The following is an 18,514-nucleotide window of genomic DNA, read 5'->3' on the forward strand; positions in this document are numbered from 1 at the left end:
GGGAAGGCTCACAGAACCACTTCCGTTCCACAGGTGTGAGGTGAGGTTTTACCTGTGCGCTGTATGTGATGGCCTCTGCCTCCTCGTCTGTCATGGCCGTTAGGGTGTTGGTCAGCTCCTTCTCGCACGGGTCGTGTAACCCTGGTCCTCCTGGGGGTCATAAGTAGACGAGGAAATCTTCATTTCATTCAACCTTTATTCATACAGGTTACTCTCACTGAGATATAATCTCTTTTGTAAGAGATAGCTGTCCAGTGTGACACCAATATTATTCACATGCTGGTCTTTCATAACGATATTAATATAGATATAGTATCCTTCAATCACTTCTCGTGCCTTCAAAAACGACTTTGTCGAGCGCGGAACATCAGTGAGGCAAACACACCACCTACTCCTTATTACATCATCAGTCAGATGAGCAGTCGTGTCCTGTGCCCCCAGGGTTAACTAAATGAGCCTCTGATTACTACATCAGTCGATGCTAATGAGTTATGACTTTATGAAATCATCAGAACCTGATTATTTGAAAGTAACAACAGGATTGTTTTTTCCCATGTCAGCTTGTAACAGGGAAAGTGTAAGGCAGAAAGAGAGAGAGACAGAGCAAGAGAGAAAGATAAACAGAGAGTGAGAGAGAGACAGAGACAAAGAAAGACAGGTACAGTGCATTTGGAAAGTATTCCGACCCCTTGACTTATTCCACATTTTGTTACGGCCTTTTTCTAAAATGGATTAAATCAACACACAATACCCCATAATGACATAGCAAAACCATTTTTTTCCAAATTCTTGCAAATGTATTAAAAATAAAAACGGAAATATCCCATAAGTTCACTCAGTACTTTGTTGAAGCAACTTTGGTAGCGATTACAGCCTCAAGTCTTCTTGCTTGACACACCTGTATTTGGGGAGTTTCTCCCATTCGCCTCTGCAGATCAAGCTCTGTCAGGTTGGATGGGGAGCGCTGCTGCACAGATATTTTCAGGTCTCTCCAGAGATGTTCGATCGGGTTCAAGTCCGGGCTCTGGCTGGGCCACTCAAGGACATTCAGAGACTTGTCCCGAAGCCACTCCTGCGTTGTCTTGGCTGTGTGCCTAGGGTCGTTGTCTTGTTTGTTGTAAGGTGAACCTTTGCCCCAGTCTGAGGTCTTGAGCGCTCTGGAGCAGATTTCATCAGGATCTCTCTGTACTTTGCTACGTTCATCTTTCCCTCAAAGCTTGGCATTCAGGCCAAAGAGTTCCATCTTGGTTTCATCAGACCAGTGAATCTTAAAGGCCTGATTCGTGGACTGCTCCAGAGATTGTGGTCCTTCTGGAAGGTTCCTCCCATCTCCACACAGGAACTCTGGAGCTCTTTCAGAGTGACCATTGGGGTCTTGGTCACCTCCTTGACTAAGGCTCTTCTCCCCCGATTGTTCAGTTTGGCCGGCGGCCAACTCTAGGAAGAGTCTTTGTGGTTCCAAGCTTCTTCCATTTAAGAATGATGGAGGCCACTGTGTTCTTGGGGACCTTCAATGCTGCAGAAATTTTTGTGCCTAGACACTATTCTGTCTCGGAGCGCTACGGTCAATTCCTTCGACCTCATGTCAACCTCATGGTTTTTGCTCTGACATGAGCTGTCAACTGTGGGACCTTATAGAGACAGGTGTGTGCTTTTTTTCAAATCATGTCCAGTTAATTTGATATACCACAGGTGGACTCCAAGTTGTAGAAACATCTCAAGGATGATCAATGGAAACAGGATGAACCTGAGCTCAATTTCGAGTCTCATAGCGAAAGGTCTGAATACTTATGTAAGTAAGGTATTTCTGTTCTTTATTTTTAATACATTTGACAACATTTCTGAAAAACTGTTTTCGCGTTGTCATTCTGGGGTATTGTGTGTAGATTGACAGGGGGGGAAAAAATGTAATCAATTTTAGAATAAGGCTGTAACATAACAAAATGTGGAAAAAGTCCAGGGGTCTGAATACTTTGCGAATGCACTGTAGGTACTGTACCTGGAAGGAGGATTCCTGAGGCGAGACACTCCATGACCCGACGGAGGGCCTCCCCTGCACCAAGCGGCCGGTTACACGTGGCTATGGCCTTCTCACAGATTAGCTCCAGGGGCTGGGGGAGATACCAAGATCAAGATAAAGCAAGAACAGAGAGATCAGATCAGCTGTTAGTGGCACACAAACCAGTATATGTTTGGTCTGAGACACCAGTATAAGTTTGGTCTGAGACACCAGTATATGTTTGGTCTGAGACACCAGTATATGTTTAGTCTGAGACACCAGTATATGTTTGGTCTGAAACACCAGTATATGTTTGGTCTGAGACACTTATATATGTTTGGTCTGAAACACCAGTATATGTTTGGTCTGAGACACCAGCATATGTTTGGTCTGAGACACCAGCATATGTTTGGTCTGAGACACCAGTATATGTTTGGTCTGAGACACTTATATATGTTTGGTCTGAGACACCAGTATAGGTTTGGTCTGAAACACCAGTATAAGTTTGGTCTGAGACACCAGTATAAGTTTGGTCTGAGACACCAGTATAAGTTTGGTCTGAGACACCAGTATAAGTTTGGTCTGAGACACCAGTATAAGTTTGGTCTGAGACACCAGTATAAGTTTGGTCTGAGACACCAGTATATGTTTGGTCTGAAACACCAGTATATGTTTGGTCTGAGACACCAGCATATGTTTAGTCTGAGACACCAGTATATGTTTGATCTGAGACACTAATATATGTTTAGTCTGAGACGCTAATATATCTTTAGTCTGAGACACCAGTATATGTTTGGTCTGAGACACTAATATATGTTCAGTCTGAGATTCTAATATATGTTTAGTCTGAGACAACAGTATATGTTTGGTCTGAGACACCAGTATATGTTTGATCTGAGACACCAGTATATGTTTTATCTGAGACACTAACATATGTTTAGTCTGAGACACCAGTATATGTTTTATCTGAGACACTAACATATGTTTAGTCTGAGACACCAGTATATGTTTAGTCTGAGACACTAATATATGTTTGATCTGAGACACTAATATATGTTTAGTCTGAGACACTAATATATGTTTGATCTGAGACACTAATATATGTTTGATCTGAGACACTAATATATGTTTGGTCTGAGACACTAATATATGTTTGATCTGAGACACCAGTATATGTTTTATCTGAGACACTAACATATGTTTAGTCTGAGACACCAGTATATGTTTTATCTGAGACACTAATATATGTTTAGTCTGAGACACTAATATATGTTTAGTCTGAGACACTAATATATGTTTTAGTCTGAGACACTAATATATGTTTAGTCTGAGACACCAGTATATGTTTTATCTGAGACACTAACATATGTTTAGTCTGAGACACTAATATATGTTTAGTCTGAGACACTAATATATGTTTAGTCTGAGACACTAATATATGTTTAGTCTGAGACACTAATATATGTTTAGTCTGAGACACTAATATATGTTTGATCTGAGACACTAATATATGTTTAGTCTGAGACACTAATATATGTTTAGTCTGAGACACTAATATATGTTTGATCTGAGACACTAACATATGTTTAGTCTGAGATACCAGTATATGTTTAGTCTGAGACACTAACATATGTTTAGTCTGAGACACTAATATATGTTTGATCTGAGACACTAATATATGTTTAGTCTGAGACACTAACATATGTTTAGTCTGAGACACTAATATATGTTTGATCTGAGACACTAATATATGTTTAGTCTGAGACACTAATATATGTTTGATCTGAGACACTAATATATATTTAGTCTGAGATACCAGTATATGTTTAGTCTGAGACACTAATATATATTTGATCTGAGACACTAACATATGTTTAGTCTGAGATACCAGTACATGTTTAGTCTGAGATACCAGTATATGTTTAGTCTGAGACACTAATATATGTTTAGTCTGAGACACTAATATATGTTTAGTCTGAGACACTAATATATGTTTAGTCTGAGACACTAATATATGTTTAGTCTGAGATACCAGTATATGTTTAGTCTGAGACACTAACATATGTTTAGTCTGAGATACCAGTATATGTTTAGTCTGAGATACTAATATATGTTTAGTCTGAGACACCAGTACATGTTTAGTCTGAGACACACGTTACATTGTTTGTGGAGTATCCAACTATACCAGTGTGCTGTAGCTGATTATGTTTCTAACACAGTGTCTTTTCACAGGACAATGGGAATAAGCTAGGTGAGTGAACTACAGTACAGACTTACCCATCCTTTCAGCGGCTCCCAGGCTGGTCGTCTATTGCACATGTCTCTCAGGATCCTGAGGATGATGACACACGACTTCAAGCCGTTTACTCTGGCCTGGAGTCGGAGAAGAAAGGGAAGGTAGCACTGAAGCATACACACGCTACCAGGGGAGTGCAATAGACACACATTTATATTTAGCTAGAGATTTGATTTGGCTTGGAATAATGCTTTACAGACTGTCACTAGAAAAGGGGTTGAATTATTCACTTGAGGAATATTAGTTCGAGTCTGCAAATAAAGGTTTGGTTGAAAGAGGATCAATTATTTTGAGGGAAGCTTTGACATAAATGACAGTCAGGCAGGTTTCGAAACAGCCAAAAGAAACAAAAAGTGTAGCAATTGCTTTTGTAGCCTTACAATAATCTCTCTCTCTCTGTATGTAGGCTATTATACTACACAGGGCATGATTGAGAGATTCGATGAATGAGTCATTTTTGAATGAGAGAATTAGATTTTATTTTTTTAAATCATATGAATGTTTTCAATTATAGTTGGAAGATAGCTGCCGTTTCAAATCAATTCTGTATTTTTAATAAGTGATTTGATTCATTCATTCATTAATTTTCATGTGATCATAAGGCTACAATGACAATGGAGAGGTGAAGTAGAACTGAGAGCCAACCTGGAACCATTTGGCATGTCGCAGAGCCGCCAGGGCCACCAGGCATCTGTGCCTGTCCAGCATGTCTGCCGGGTCTGTCAGCTCAACACCCTCCACTGGTGAAATAAGAATGGGATATATATATATAGTATAAAGTAGAACACACACACACACCGAAGTGTGTGTTTGAGATGGACTGTATATCCACTACTGACGGACTACTCTTTGACTGACCACTCATTGTAGAACAGTCAGTCTGCAGTCGCAGAGTGCAATATAGTCGATCCCAAACACTCCCAGACACATACATTCCTAATCTCAAATGGAACCATAGCCCATACCTCCAAGACATTTGATCTCGGAGGATTGGAGAGGTGTAGGCAAGTGTACGTTTTCAGCATATCGCTTACGTCTCTGCAATAGGGGTCCATTTGGAATTGGGAAACACACACGCGACAGAGGGACACACACGTTGACCACGGCAAAGTTCTGTCAGGAGTACAGCGAACGATTGGCCAAGGAGTTGTTCAGATAGTTAGAACTTCCATTCCTTCTCAAGTATCTTAGAAGAGCCATCCACATTTCCAGAACAAAGTCAAATAAATATTCTCAATCATTTTCATTTTTACCCTGACGCCCATATTTCCTGGACATCTATATATATGATCAGAAAAAATGTGTCTAGGATGCCAGGCAAAGCTAGGGTTATTATGATAAGACAAAAGCACGTATCTTACATTGTGATAAGACAAAAATATGTATCTTACATTGTTATTTCAGAATATATCAGAATATATAATACAATGAGCACATTAGTAAATTCCACTCCATTCCTCTCCATGCACTCAAGCATGACTGGTTGCATCACTGCCTGGTATGGCAACTGCCCGGCCTCCGACCGCAAGGCACTACAGAGGGTAGTGTGTACAGCCCAGTACAACCCTGGGGCCAAGCTTCCTGCCATCCAGGACCTCAATATCAGGCGGTGTCAGAGGAAGGCCCTAAAACTTGTCAAAGACCCCAGCCACCCGAGTCACAGACTGTTCTCTCTGCTACAGCACGGCAAGTGGTACCGGAGCGCCAAGTCTTGGTCCAAGAGGCTTCTAAACAGATTCTACCCCCAAGCCATAAGACTCCTGAACATCTAATCAAATGGCTACCCAGACTATTTGCATTGCCCCCCTCTTTTACACCGCTGCTACTCTCTGTTACAGTGCCTTGCAAAGTATTCATCCCCCTTGGCGTTTTTCCTATTTTGTTGCATTACAACCTGTAATTTAAATACATTTTTATTTGGATTTCATGTAATGGACATACAGAAAATAGTCTAAATTGGTGAAGTGAAATGAAAAAAATAACTTGTTTCCAAAAGTGGTGCGTGCACATGTATTCACCCCCTAAATAAGATCTGGTGCAACCAATAACCTTCAGAAGTCACATCATTAGTTAAATAAAGCCCACCTGTGTGTGATCTAAGTGTCACATGATCTCAGCATATTTACACCTGTCCCCGAAAGGCCCCAGAGTCTGCAACACTACTAAGCAACGGGCATCACCAAGCAAGTGGCACCATGAAGACATAGGAGCTCTCCAAACAGGTCAGGGACAAAGTTGTGGAGAAGTGCAGATCAGGGTTGGGTTATAAAATAATATCCAAAACTTTGAACATCCCACAGAGCAACATTAAATCCAATATTACAAAATTTAAAGAATATGGCACCACAACAAACCTGCCAAGAGAGGGCCGCCCATCAAAACACACAGACCGGGCAAGGAGGGCATTAATCAGAGAGGCAACAAAGAGACCAAAGATAAGCCTGAAGGAGCTGCAAAGGTCCACAGCGGAGATTGGAGTATCTGTCCATAGGACCATTTTAAGCCGTACACTCCATAGAGTTGGGCTTTACGGAAGAGTGGCCAGAAAAAACCCATTGCTTAAAGAAAGAAATAAGCAAACACGTTTGGTGTTTGCCAAAAGGCATGTGGGATACTCCCCAAACATATGGAAAAAGGAACTCTGGTTGGATGAGACTAAAATTGAGCTTTTTGGCCATCAAGGAAAACACTATGTCTGGTGCAAACCCAACACCTCTCATCACCCCGAGAACACCATCCCACATTGAAGCATGGTGGTGGCAGCATCATGCTGTGTGGATGTTTTTCATCGGCAGGGACTGGGAAACTGGTCAGAATTGAAGGAATGATGGATGGTGCTAAATACAGGGAAATTCTTGAGGGAAACTGTTTCAGTCTTCAAGAGATTTGAGACTGGGAAGGAGGTTCACCTTCCAGCAGGACAATGACTCTAAGCATACTGCTGAAGCAACACTCATGTGGTTTAAGGGGAAACATTTAAATGTCTTGGAATGGCCTAGTCAAAGCCCAGAACTCAATCCAATTGAGAATCTGTGGTATGACTTAAAGATTGCTGTACACCAGTGGAACCAATCCAACTTGAAGGAGCTGTAGCAGTTTTGCCTTGAAGAATGGGCAACAATCCCAGGGGCTAGATGTGCCAGGCTTATAGAGACACCCCAATAGACTTGCAGCTGTAATTTCTACAAAAGGAGGCTCTACAAAGTATTGACTTTGGGGGGATGAATAGTTATGCACGCTCAAGTTTTCCATTTTTTTTGTCTTATTTCTTGTTTGTTTCACCCCCCCAAAATATTTTGCATCTTCAAAGTGGTAGGCACATTGTGTAAATCAAATGATACAAACCCCTCAAAAATCCATTCTAATTCCAGGTTGCAACAAAACAGGAAAAATGCCAAGGCGGTGAATACTTTCACAAGCCACTGTATTATCTATCTAGTCACTTTAATAACTCTACCTACAGGCACATATTACCTCAATTACCTCGACGAACCGGTGCCACCGCACCCCCTGTATATGGTCTCGCTATTGTTATTTTACTGCTGCTCTTTAAATGACTTGTTCCTTTTATTTCTTATTCATATTTTTTAAACTGCATTGTTGGTTAGGGGCTTGTAAGTAAGCATTTCACTGTTGCCTTCGGCGCTTGTGACTAACAATTTGATTTGATACAACAGGTCAGCAATGGGAATCCGTGTGTGTGTGTGTGTGTGTGTGTGTGTGTGTGTGTTTGTGTCTGTGTCCAGCTGATTCTGGAGTGGATTATTACAATGCCTCCATGAAGCAGAGCAGGCGAAATAGCCACAGCACACTCTGTACTCAATGTCCCAGAGAAACTGGCCCATAGCTAGACGAGTGCAGAAAAGATAAAAACAGACCTAAAGCTAATCATAACATCAGCAGCATTTGTCCTGCTACTTATCATACAGCACCCCCAGGTACTGTACCAGCTTCAGTACACTGAGAATGGAGCAGGGAAAAAACAAGGCGACTCGTATGGATGAATAAAGTAGCCTGTTATTTTTCTATCCCGTATCGGTTATCTCTCCCGCCATTCAACTATTCCAACACTCTACACAGCTACTGCACCAGCTCCTCTACCCTCGGTGTGGGTTGAGGACAATAGTTTAGCATCGCTATATGGGGCCATTCAACTATTCCAACACTCTACACAGCTACTGCACCAGCTCCTCTACCCTCGGTGTGGGTTGAGGACAATAGTTTAGCATCGCTATATGGGGCCATTCAACTATTCCAACACTCTACACAGCTACTGCACCAGCTCCTCTACCCTCGGTGTGGGTTGAGGACAATAGTTTAGCATCGCTATATGGGGCCATTCAACTATTCCAACACTCTACACAGCTACTGCACCAGCTCCTCTACCCTCGGTGTGGGTTGAGGACAATAGTTTAGCATCGCTATATGGGGCCATTCAACTATTCCAACACTCTACACAGCTACTGCACCAGCTCCTCTACCCTCGGTGTGGGTTGAGGACAATAGTTTAGCATCGCTATATGGGGCCATTCAACTATTCCAACACTCTACACAGCTACTGTACCAGCTCCTCTACCCTCGGTGTGGGTTGAGGACAATAGTTTAGCATCGCTATATGGGGCCATTCAACTATTCCAACACTCTACACAGCTACTGTACCAGCTCCTCTACCCTCGGTGTGGGTTGAGGACAATAGTTTAGCATCGCTATATGGGGCCATTCAACTATTCCAACACTCTACACAGCTACTGCACCAGCTCCTCTACCCTCGGTGTGGGTTGAGGACAATAGTTTAGCATCGCTATATGGGGCCATTCAACTATTCCAACACTCTACACAGCTACTGCACCAGCTCCTCTACCCTCGGTGTGGATTGAGAACAATAGTTTAGTATCGCTATATGGGGCCATTCAAGGCATTACACAGGTTAATTTCACTCATTCCTCTCTTCTCCTTCCCTCTCTCCCAATCTCTCTCTCTCTCTCTATCTGGTTCAAAATAAATCACGACCCTCCTTCACATGAATGATTGATTATGAATTACATTACGGCACAATTGTGAAATCTATACATTGATCTGAACACAAAATAAGAGAGCAGTAGTATAATTTATAATTCCATTACGGGTCAGAAAGTGGTGTCAGAAAGAGCACTTATTGAAACTTGAAATGGATACATTCTGCACCGTAATAGGTTCCATAAGACGTTGCCTAATAGGATACATAAAGCCTATCGATCTTAAAGGAATATATACAGCCTCGGTATCTATTGAAATGGATACATTCTGCACCGTAATAGGTTCCATAAGACGTTGCCTAATAGGATACATAAAGCCTATCGATCTTAAAGGAATATATACAGCCTCGGTATCTATTGAAATGGATACATTCTGCACCGTAATAGGTTCCATAAGACGTTGCCTAATAGGATACATAAAGCCTATCGATCTTAAAGGAATATATACAGCCTCGGTATCTATTGAAATGGAGTGGCTCTCAGCGCGGCGTGCCATCCAGGCAATATTCCACTTTTGAAATGGCCACGTTCTTTTAGTACGGACACCACTGGGACTGATGGTGGACCACTGGGACTGATGGTGGACCACTGGGACTGATGGTGGACCACTGGGACTGATGGTGGACCACTGGGACTGATGGTGGACCACTGGGACTGATGGTGGACCACTGGGACTGATGGTGGACCTCTGGGACTGATGGTGGACCACTGGGACTGATGGTGGACCACTGGGACTGATGGTGGACCACTGGGACTGATGGTGGGCTCGTACAAATTACCATCCAGGCAAGGCACAGCTGGCGATATCACACCCGTAGATATCTGTCGAACGAAGGTCTGCTGAGACCAAAACACCGCACTTTGTTTAATCGCTAATTTGAATGGAGAGAGTGTCGTGCCTCATCTTGTAATGCAACGGTACTAGACTCTGGAGACGGCCTTGTTCTTTAAGCTATGTACTGTACAGACTGTGTACAGACACACTGTTTACAGACAGACACCTAGCCTGGGTTCATACCAATTGCTGTGATGAGTTCCTGTTGCCAGCGAGTTGCTGTGGGACAGTGAGCCGTTCCTCACTGTGACAGGGCCCTTGACCCGCTCGTCTCTCGCCGGAAATACAACCGGTACGGGGGGAGGGATAGTTCCCCTTGATCTACAGCCGCCTCCGTGTCATCTCTCATCTCTCACTCAGACCTTACTGTCGAGCAAGCTGGACCAGCACCACGATGGATGGGTGCGTTCCTGCCTCCGCTATTGATTTTGTCGGGGTCTAGATGTCTCCCTCTCCCTCCCTCTCTGCGTTCCAAACAGCACCCTATTCCCTATATAGTGCACTACTTTTGACCAGGGCCCATAGGGATTCGAGTGTGATTTGGGACGCAAACCCCTACCTCACGCCCATCTCCTCTTCCCAATTACACCAACACGCCACACTCCCCCCACCAGTAGGCTACCACCGATAGAGGAGGAGAGATAGGACAGGAACGGCTGCCATTTTATAACCCCTTTTGAGGGATGTTGTTTAGCAATGTTTCGGCTCTCACAACATCACTTTACAGTGAACAGTCTCAAAGTGACAAACTACCCAGGTATGTGAAAGAGATGGAGAATGTGATGATGAGAAAGAAAGGAATGTGGTGGCTGGGTGTCGATCAGATCCGTGTGATTTTCCCCCAGCCTTTTCTGTATGGTTTCTTTGGTCTCACGCGAACCTCATCTTACTCAGTCAAGGGTTAGTGAGGACCCGGGGAGAGGGAGAAAATAGACTGTTTAACAGACAGGGAGAGAAGATAGACGGTGGTGTCTTATCTGCAGAGAGAACATGTGTATTCTAGGGTGGGGCTCTGACTCTGCCCTGTCCCGGCTCCCTGTCCCGGCCCCCCCAAAAAATAGTCAAAGACTCCAGTCACCCAAGTCATAGACTGTTCTCTCTGCTACTGCACGGGCAAATGTTACCGGAGCGCCATGTCTAGGACCAAAAGGCTTTTTAACAGTGTCTACCCCCAAGCCATAAGACTGCTGAACAACTAATCAAATGGCCACCTGGACTATCTACATAGCCCCCCCCCTTTGTTTTTACACTGCTGCTACTTGCTGTTCATTATCCAAGTCACTTTACAAATTACCTCAACTATCCTGTACCCCCGCACATTGACTCAGTACCGGTACACCCTGTATATCGCCTCGTTATTCTTATGTACATTTATTGTGTTACTTTTTGATTGATAAAATTGTGTAAACTTTCGTTTATTTAGTAAATATTTTATCAACTCCATTTCTTGACCTTCATTGTTGGTTAAGGGCTTGTAAAGTAAGCATTTCACAGTGTTGTATTTGGCGCATGTGACAAATCAAATTTGATTCAATGTTCCTTCTCCCAGCCCTCTGGCTGTTTGGTTAGTCAAGAGAGGCCCATGGGTCAAATGTAGAGTGTTGGTGTTGACCATGATACATGCTACAGGGCTGCTGAGGCAGCATAGTAGCGTGAAGAATCACTATGACCGTGACTATGTTTACACTTTTCTTCTGGCTTTTAGGAAAGATTTGAGACTAATTTGGCCCAGACTGCTGGATAAATTACTTTATGTTACAGAGTGGTGTGCGTGTGTGCGCGTGTGCGTGCGCGTGCTGTGTGTGTACAGTGGCTTGCGAAAGAATTCACACACCTTGGCATTTTTCCTATTTTGTAGCCTTACAACCTGGAATAAAAAAAGTATTTTTGGAAGGTTTGTATCATTTGATTTGCACAACATGCCTACCACTTTCAAGATGCAAAATCATTTTTATTGTGAAACAAAAATATATGAATGAGCGATGGCCGAACAGCATAGGCTAGATCTACTGCATCTTGCCTATGCCGTTTGGCCACCGCTCATTCATATATTTTTATGTACATATTCTTATTCATTCCTTTACACTTGTGTGTATAAGGTAGTTCTTGTGAAATTGTTAGGTTAGATTACTTGTTAGATATTACTGCATGGTCGCAACTAGAAGCACAAGCATTTCGCTACACCCGCAATAACATTTGCTAACCATGTGTATGTGATTTGATAAGAAATAACAAACAAAAAAATTTAAACTTGAGAGTGCATAACTATTCACCCCCCAAAGTCAATACTTTGTAGAGCTACCTTTTGCAGAAATTACAGCTGCAAGTATCTTGGGGTATGTCTCTATAAGCTTGGCACATCTAGCCACTGGGATTGTTGCCCATTCTTCAAGGCAAAACTGCTACAGCTCCTTCAAGTTGGATGGGTTCCACTGGTGTACAGCGATCTTTAAGTCGTACCACAGATTCTCAATTGGATTGAGGTCTGGGCTTTGACTAGGCCATTCAAAGACATTTAAATGTTTCCCCTTAAACCACTCGTGTTGCTTTAGCAGTATGCTTAGGGTCATTGTCCTGCTGGAAGGTGAACCTCCTTCCCATTCTCAAATCTCTGGAAGACTGAAACAGGTTTCCCTCAAGAATTTCCTGTATTTAGCACCATCCATCATTCCTTCAATTCTGACCAGTTTCCCAGTCCTTGCTGATGAAAAACATCCACACTGCAGTATGCTTAGGGTCATTGGGGTCATTGTCCTGCTGGAATGTGAACCTCCGTCCCATTCTCAAAATTCTGGAAGACTGAAACAGGTTTCCCTCAAGAATTTCCTGTATTTAGCACCATCCATCATTCCTTCAATTCTGACCAGTTTCCCAGTCCTTGCTGATGAAAAACATCCACACAGCATGATGCTGCCACCACCATGCTTCAATGTGGGGATGGTGTTCTCGGGGTGATGAGAGGTGTAGGGTTTGCGCCAGACATAGTGTTTTCCTTGATGGCCAAAAAGCTACATTTTAGTCTCATCTGACCAGAGTACCTTCTCCCATATGTTTGGGGAGTCTCCCACATGCCTTTTGGCAAACACCAAACGTGTTTGCTTATTTTTTTCTTTAAGCAATGGCTTTTTTCTGGCCACTCTTCCATAAATCCCAGTTCTGTGGAATGTACGGCTTAAAGTGGTCCTATAGACAGATACTGTGGACCTTTGCAGCTCCTTCAGAGTTATCTTTGGTCTCTTTGTTGCCTCTCTGATTAATGCCCTCCTTGCCTGGTCCGTGAGTTTTGGTGGATGGCCCTCTCTTGGCAGGTTTGTTGTGGTGTCATATTCTTTCCATGTTTTAATAATGGATTTAATGGAGCTCCATGGGATGTTCAAAGTGTTTTGATATTTTTTTTATAACCCAACCCTGATCTGTACTTCTCCACAACTTTGTCCCTGACCTGTTTGGAGAGCTCCTTGGTCTTCATGGTGCCACTTGCTTGGTGATGCCCTTTGCTTAGTAGTGTTGCAGACGCTGGGGCCTTTCGGAAACAGGTGTATATATGCTGAGATCATGTGACACTTAGATCACACACAGGTGGGCTTTATTTAACTAATTATGTGACTTCTGAAGGTAATTGGTTGCACCAGATCTTATTTAGGGATCTGGTGCTTATTTACTATTTTCTGTATGTCCACTACATGAAATACAAATAAAAATGTATTTAAATTACAGGTTGTAATGCAACATGGAAAAACACCAAGGAGGATGAATACTTTTTCACTATACGTGCACACCGTGCGCAAGTTTGATGAAGAGTTAGTGTCGAGGGAATATGGCATCTTGTCTTATCCATGTATTGTCTCCCCAAGGCAGGAGGATTGGAATACGGGCGTAGCTTTGGGAGAGGGCCATGGATATATTTTCAAAGCTTACTGTGTCCCAGTGGAGTCCTGCTAACAACACTAGTGCTGCTGCTCTCTGCAGTAGCATAAATCATACACACAGATGTGCACACAAACATGCGTATGCAAACCTACACACCTCAATACCTCCCCCCTCTATGTCCATGTAAAGACCAACTCATTTTATTTCCCCCTTAAACCCATTTCACTACCTCCGTTGGAAGAGAAAAAGGCACACATAAACACAAAAACAACAGCGAAACAGATGTGATTGTGGTACCTTGTTCGTCTGTGTCGCTGTCCTCTCTCATCTGCGGGGAGGTGAGGGTGACCTTCAGGGTGAGTTTTGGCTCTGTCGTACTACACACCAAGATGGCTGCCTCTGGCACACAGCGCTGCACCTCATACTTGTCTTCGGTTAACTTCTGTTAGGGGTCAGAGGTCAATAACAGCAGGCGTTAGAGGTCAAGGGTTAAAGGTCACAGCCAGGACAAACTGCACTTGACCCTTGGCTTGGCCCTTGGCTTCATGACAATCTCAGCTGGTCTCAGTCCAGGCTGTGCAAGCCGTTAAGAGCCAAATCACCAACAGTGCATTACACATACACACACACACACACACACACACACACACACACACACACACACACACACACACACACACACACACACACACACACACACACACACACACACACAGACAATGCATTTACAAAGCAGATTATGAGAAGAGAGAGCGAGGGGGAGAATAAAAAGAAAGAAAGAAAGAAAAAAGGGCCCTGATTGAAAACAACATTGTTTGATGTGGAGGCTGAAAGCTAGTTCTGTCGCTATAATCCCTTGTATTAATGCCAGCCACACAATTACAATGTGCATGTCCTTTTTATGCATTCTTCGCACACACACACACACAATTACAGTGTGTGTGTGTGTCAATCCTTTTTATTAATTCTCCTCTCATACAAGGGAAATCAATTACCTCTGGCCCCAGTGATCCGGCTTAAGATCAGATGATGAATTTTAGAGTGTCAGCAGCACTCAGACAGCCATACACACTGATACACACACACACACACACAAAGAGACATAAACCCGCGCACAGACATAAAGACACACAAATACACTACCAAAGATACATTAAAAAAACACACACACAACCTCAAGGATACATAGCTAGTGTGTTGGCTGTTTAACAGCGAGCCACACAGGACCAATCTGCAATCCATTACAATGTGATCTAAAGCACTGGGATGCTGACTCCCACTCATGACACTGGATGCCTCTCTGACCGGCTATTTAACATGGAGGGGGCCGGCAAGAGAAGAGAGGGAGGGAGAGGGGGCCATGGAAGAGGGGGAGAGAGGAGATGGGAAAGGGCTTGGGGTAATAAGACAGAACCATAAATGTCCCACAAGTTTCACACAACATTCCACTGACATGGGAAAACAAGCCAAAATGTAGCTCTGATATGGCTATGAGCATGTGCTAACATGGAAATGTAGGCCTCAATTTAAACCAAGGCCAAGAAAATGCTGCTATGAGAGTACTGTGAACTCTACACCAAGCTATATGAGGCCATATATACACAGGCAGTCAGGAAAGCAAAGGCTAGCTTTTTCAAACAAAAATTTGCATCCTGTAGCACAAACTCCAAAAAGTTCTGGGACACTGTAAAGTCCATGGAGAATAAGCACATCTCCTCCCAGCTGCCCACTGCACTGAGGCTAGGAAACACTGTCACCACCAATAAATCCACGATAATCGAGAATTTCAATAAGCAACCCCTATATTACTAGCCTGTTCAACCTCTCTTTAGTATCGTCTGAGATCCCTAAAGATTGGAAAGCTGCGGCGGTCATCCCCCTCTTCAAAGGGGGAGACACTTTACCCAAACTGTTACAGACCTATATCTATCCTTCCCTGCCTTTCTAAGGTCTTCGAAAGCCAAGTTAACAAACAGATCACCAACCATTTCGAATCCCACCGTACCTTCTCCGCTACGCAATCTGGTTTCCGAGCGGGTCATGGGTGCACCTCAGCCTCGTTCAAGGTACTAAATGATATTATAACCGTCATCGATAAAAGACAATACCGTGCAGCCTTCTACATCGACCTGGCCAAGGCTTTCGACTCTGTCAATCACCGCATTCTTATCGGCAGACTCAACAGCTTTGGTTTCTCAAATGACTCCCGCACCTGGTTCACCAACTACTTCTCAGATAGAGTTCAGTGTGTCAAATCGAAATGTTGTCCGGACCGCTGGCAGTCTCGAAGGGGGTGCCACAGGGTTCAATTCTCGGGCCGACTCTTTTCTCTGTATACATCAATGATCTCGCCCTTGCTGCTGGTGATTCTCTGATCCACTTCTATGCAGACAACAACCTTCTGCATACATCTGGTCCTTCCTTGGACACTGTGTTAACAAACCTCCAGATGAGCTTCAATGCCATACAACACTCCTTCAGTGGCCTCCAACTGCTCTTAAATGCAAGTAAAACTAAATGCATGCTCTTCAACTGATCGCTGCCCACACCTGCCCGCCAGTCTAACATCACTACTCTGGACGGTTCTGACTTTTGGACAACTGGTTAGACTGTAAACTCTCCTTCCAGACTTACATTAAGCATGTCCAATCCAAAATTAAATCCAGAATAAGCTTCCTATTTCACAACAAAGCATCCTTCACTCATGCTGCCAAATATACCCTCGTAAAACTGACTATCCTACCGATCCTTGACTTCGGCGATGTCATTTACAAAATAGCCTCCAACACTCTACTCAGCAAATTGGATGTAGTCTATCACAGTGCCATCCATTTTGTCACCAAAGCCCCATATACTACCCACCACTGTGCCCTGTATGCTCTCGTTGGCTGGCCCTCGCTTCATATTTGGCACCAAACCCACTGGCTCCAGATCATCTATAAAAGTCTTTGCTAGGTAAAGCCCCGCCTTATCACAGCTCACTGGTCACCATAGCAGCACCCACTCGTAGCACGTGCTCCAGCAGGTATATTTCACTGGTCATCCCCAAAGCCAACTCCTCCTTTGGCTGCCTTTCCTTCCAGTTCTCTGCTGCCAATGACTGGAACAAATTGCAAAAATCACTGAAGCTGGAGTCTTATATCTCCCTCACCAACTTTAAGCATAAAGCTGTCGGAGCAGCTTACCGATCACTGTACCTGTACACAGCCAATCTGTAAATAGCCCTCCCAACTACCTCATCCCCATATTGTTATTATTTTTTTTGCTCCTTTGCACCCCAGTATCTATACTTGCACATTCATCTTCTGCACTATCTATCACTCCAGTGTTTAATTGCTAAATTCAAATTATTTCGCCACTATGGCCTATTTATTGCCTTACCTCCCTAATCTTACTACATTTGCACACACTGTACACAGATTGTTCTATTGTGTTATTGACTGTAAATTTGTTTATCCCATGTGTAAGTCTGTGTTCTTTGTGTCACACTGCTTTTCTTTATCTTGGCCAGGGCGCATCTTGCTTTATCTTGGCCAGTTGTAAATGAGAACTTGTTCTCAAATGGCCTACCTGGTTAAAAACCTGTTAAGCCTCCCCCCTACTTTTTCGGAAATTCTGTTAAAAATCGCGCAACATTTTGGCGTCCTGCTACTCAGGCCAGGAATATAGTATATGCATATGATTAGTATGTGTGGATAGAAAACACTCAGACGTTTCCAAAACTGTTTAAATCACGGCTGTGACTATAACAGAAAATCTGTTTCATCGAAAAGCGCAGGAAAATCTGATCACTGGAGATGGAAAAAAATATCCATGCGCCACTTCAACCCATTGTTAAAGGTGCTTCTACACCTGCATTGCTTGCTGTTTGGGGTTTTAGGCTGGGTTTCTGTACAGCACTTTGAGATATCAGCTGATGTACGAAGGGCTATATAAATAAATTTGATTTGATTTGATTTGAACCGTATTAAATGAGGCCGAGCTTGCAGTACCTACAGCTTCCACAGGATGTATAGAGTCTCCTCATTTGATTCTGATTTGATTCTTGGTAGATCCGACCAAAGGGAACCGATTCCCTCCAACCACCAACCTGAGGCATTGTCTCTGTGTTTTTCCGGACATTTTTTCCACACGACCAACTATCGAATTTACATCGCCTCCTGATGATTTTTATAGCTTATTAACGTGTAGTAATACCTAAAGTTGCATTAGAAAGGTATTTCGAAGTGTTTTGTGAAAGTTTATCGTCGACTTTTTAACTTTTAAAAAATGACGTTACGTTATGAAACGCTATTTTTTTCCGTTTATCACACAGTCTTCATAGATCGATATCTAGGCTATATATGGACCGATTTAATCCAAAAAAAGACCCAGTATTGATTATGGGACATCAAGGTGTGCCAAGAAAGAAGATGGTCAAAGGTAATTCATGTTTTATATTTTATTGTGCGGTTTGTGTAGCGCCGACTATGCTAATTCTTTTGTTTACATCCCCTACG

The 18,514-nt window shown here is 43.1% G+C and overlaps 1 protein-coding gene across 4 annotated transcripts in view; it reads right to left on the bottom strand.

Moving 5' to 3' along the window:
* Positions 1 to 18,514, bottom strand: part of LOC112260175 (spermatid perinuclear RNA binding protein) — a 145,822-nt gene that overhangs the window by 29,341 nt on the left and 97,967 nt on the right. For all 4 annotated transcript variants that reach the window (XM_024435070.2, XM_024435074.2, XM_024435073.2 and 1 more), the window contains 5 exons: positions 14,313 to 14,457; positions 4,941 to 5,035; positions 4,277 to 4,372; positions 2,000 to 2,111; positions 53 to 150 (listed from right to left, as the gene is read on the bottom strand). In XM_024435070.2, the coding sequence (XP_024290838.1) occupies positions 53 to 150; positions 2,000 to 2,111; positions 4,277 to 4,372; positions 4,941 to 5,035; positions 14,313 to 14,457 (546 nt within the window). The remainder of the gene's footprint in view (positions 1 to 52; positions 151 to 1,999; positions 2,112 to 4,276; positions 4,373 to 4,940; positions 5,036 to 14,312; positions 14,458 to 18,514) is intronic.

This window comes from Oncorhynchus tshawytscha, linkage group LG20 (genome assembly GCF_018296145.1).
Source record: "Oncorhynchus tshawytscha isolate Ot180627B linkage group LG20, Otsh_v2.0, whole genome shotgun sequence".
Lineage (NCBI taxonomy): Eukaryota > Metazoa > Chordata > Actinopteri > Salmoniformes > Salmonidae > Oncorhynchus > Oncorhynchus tshawytscha.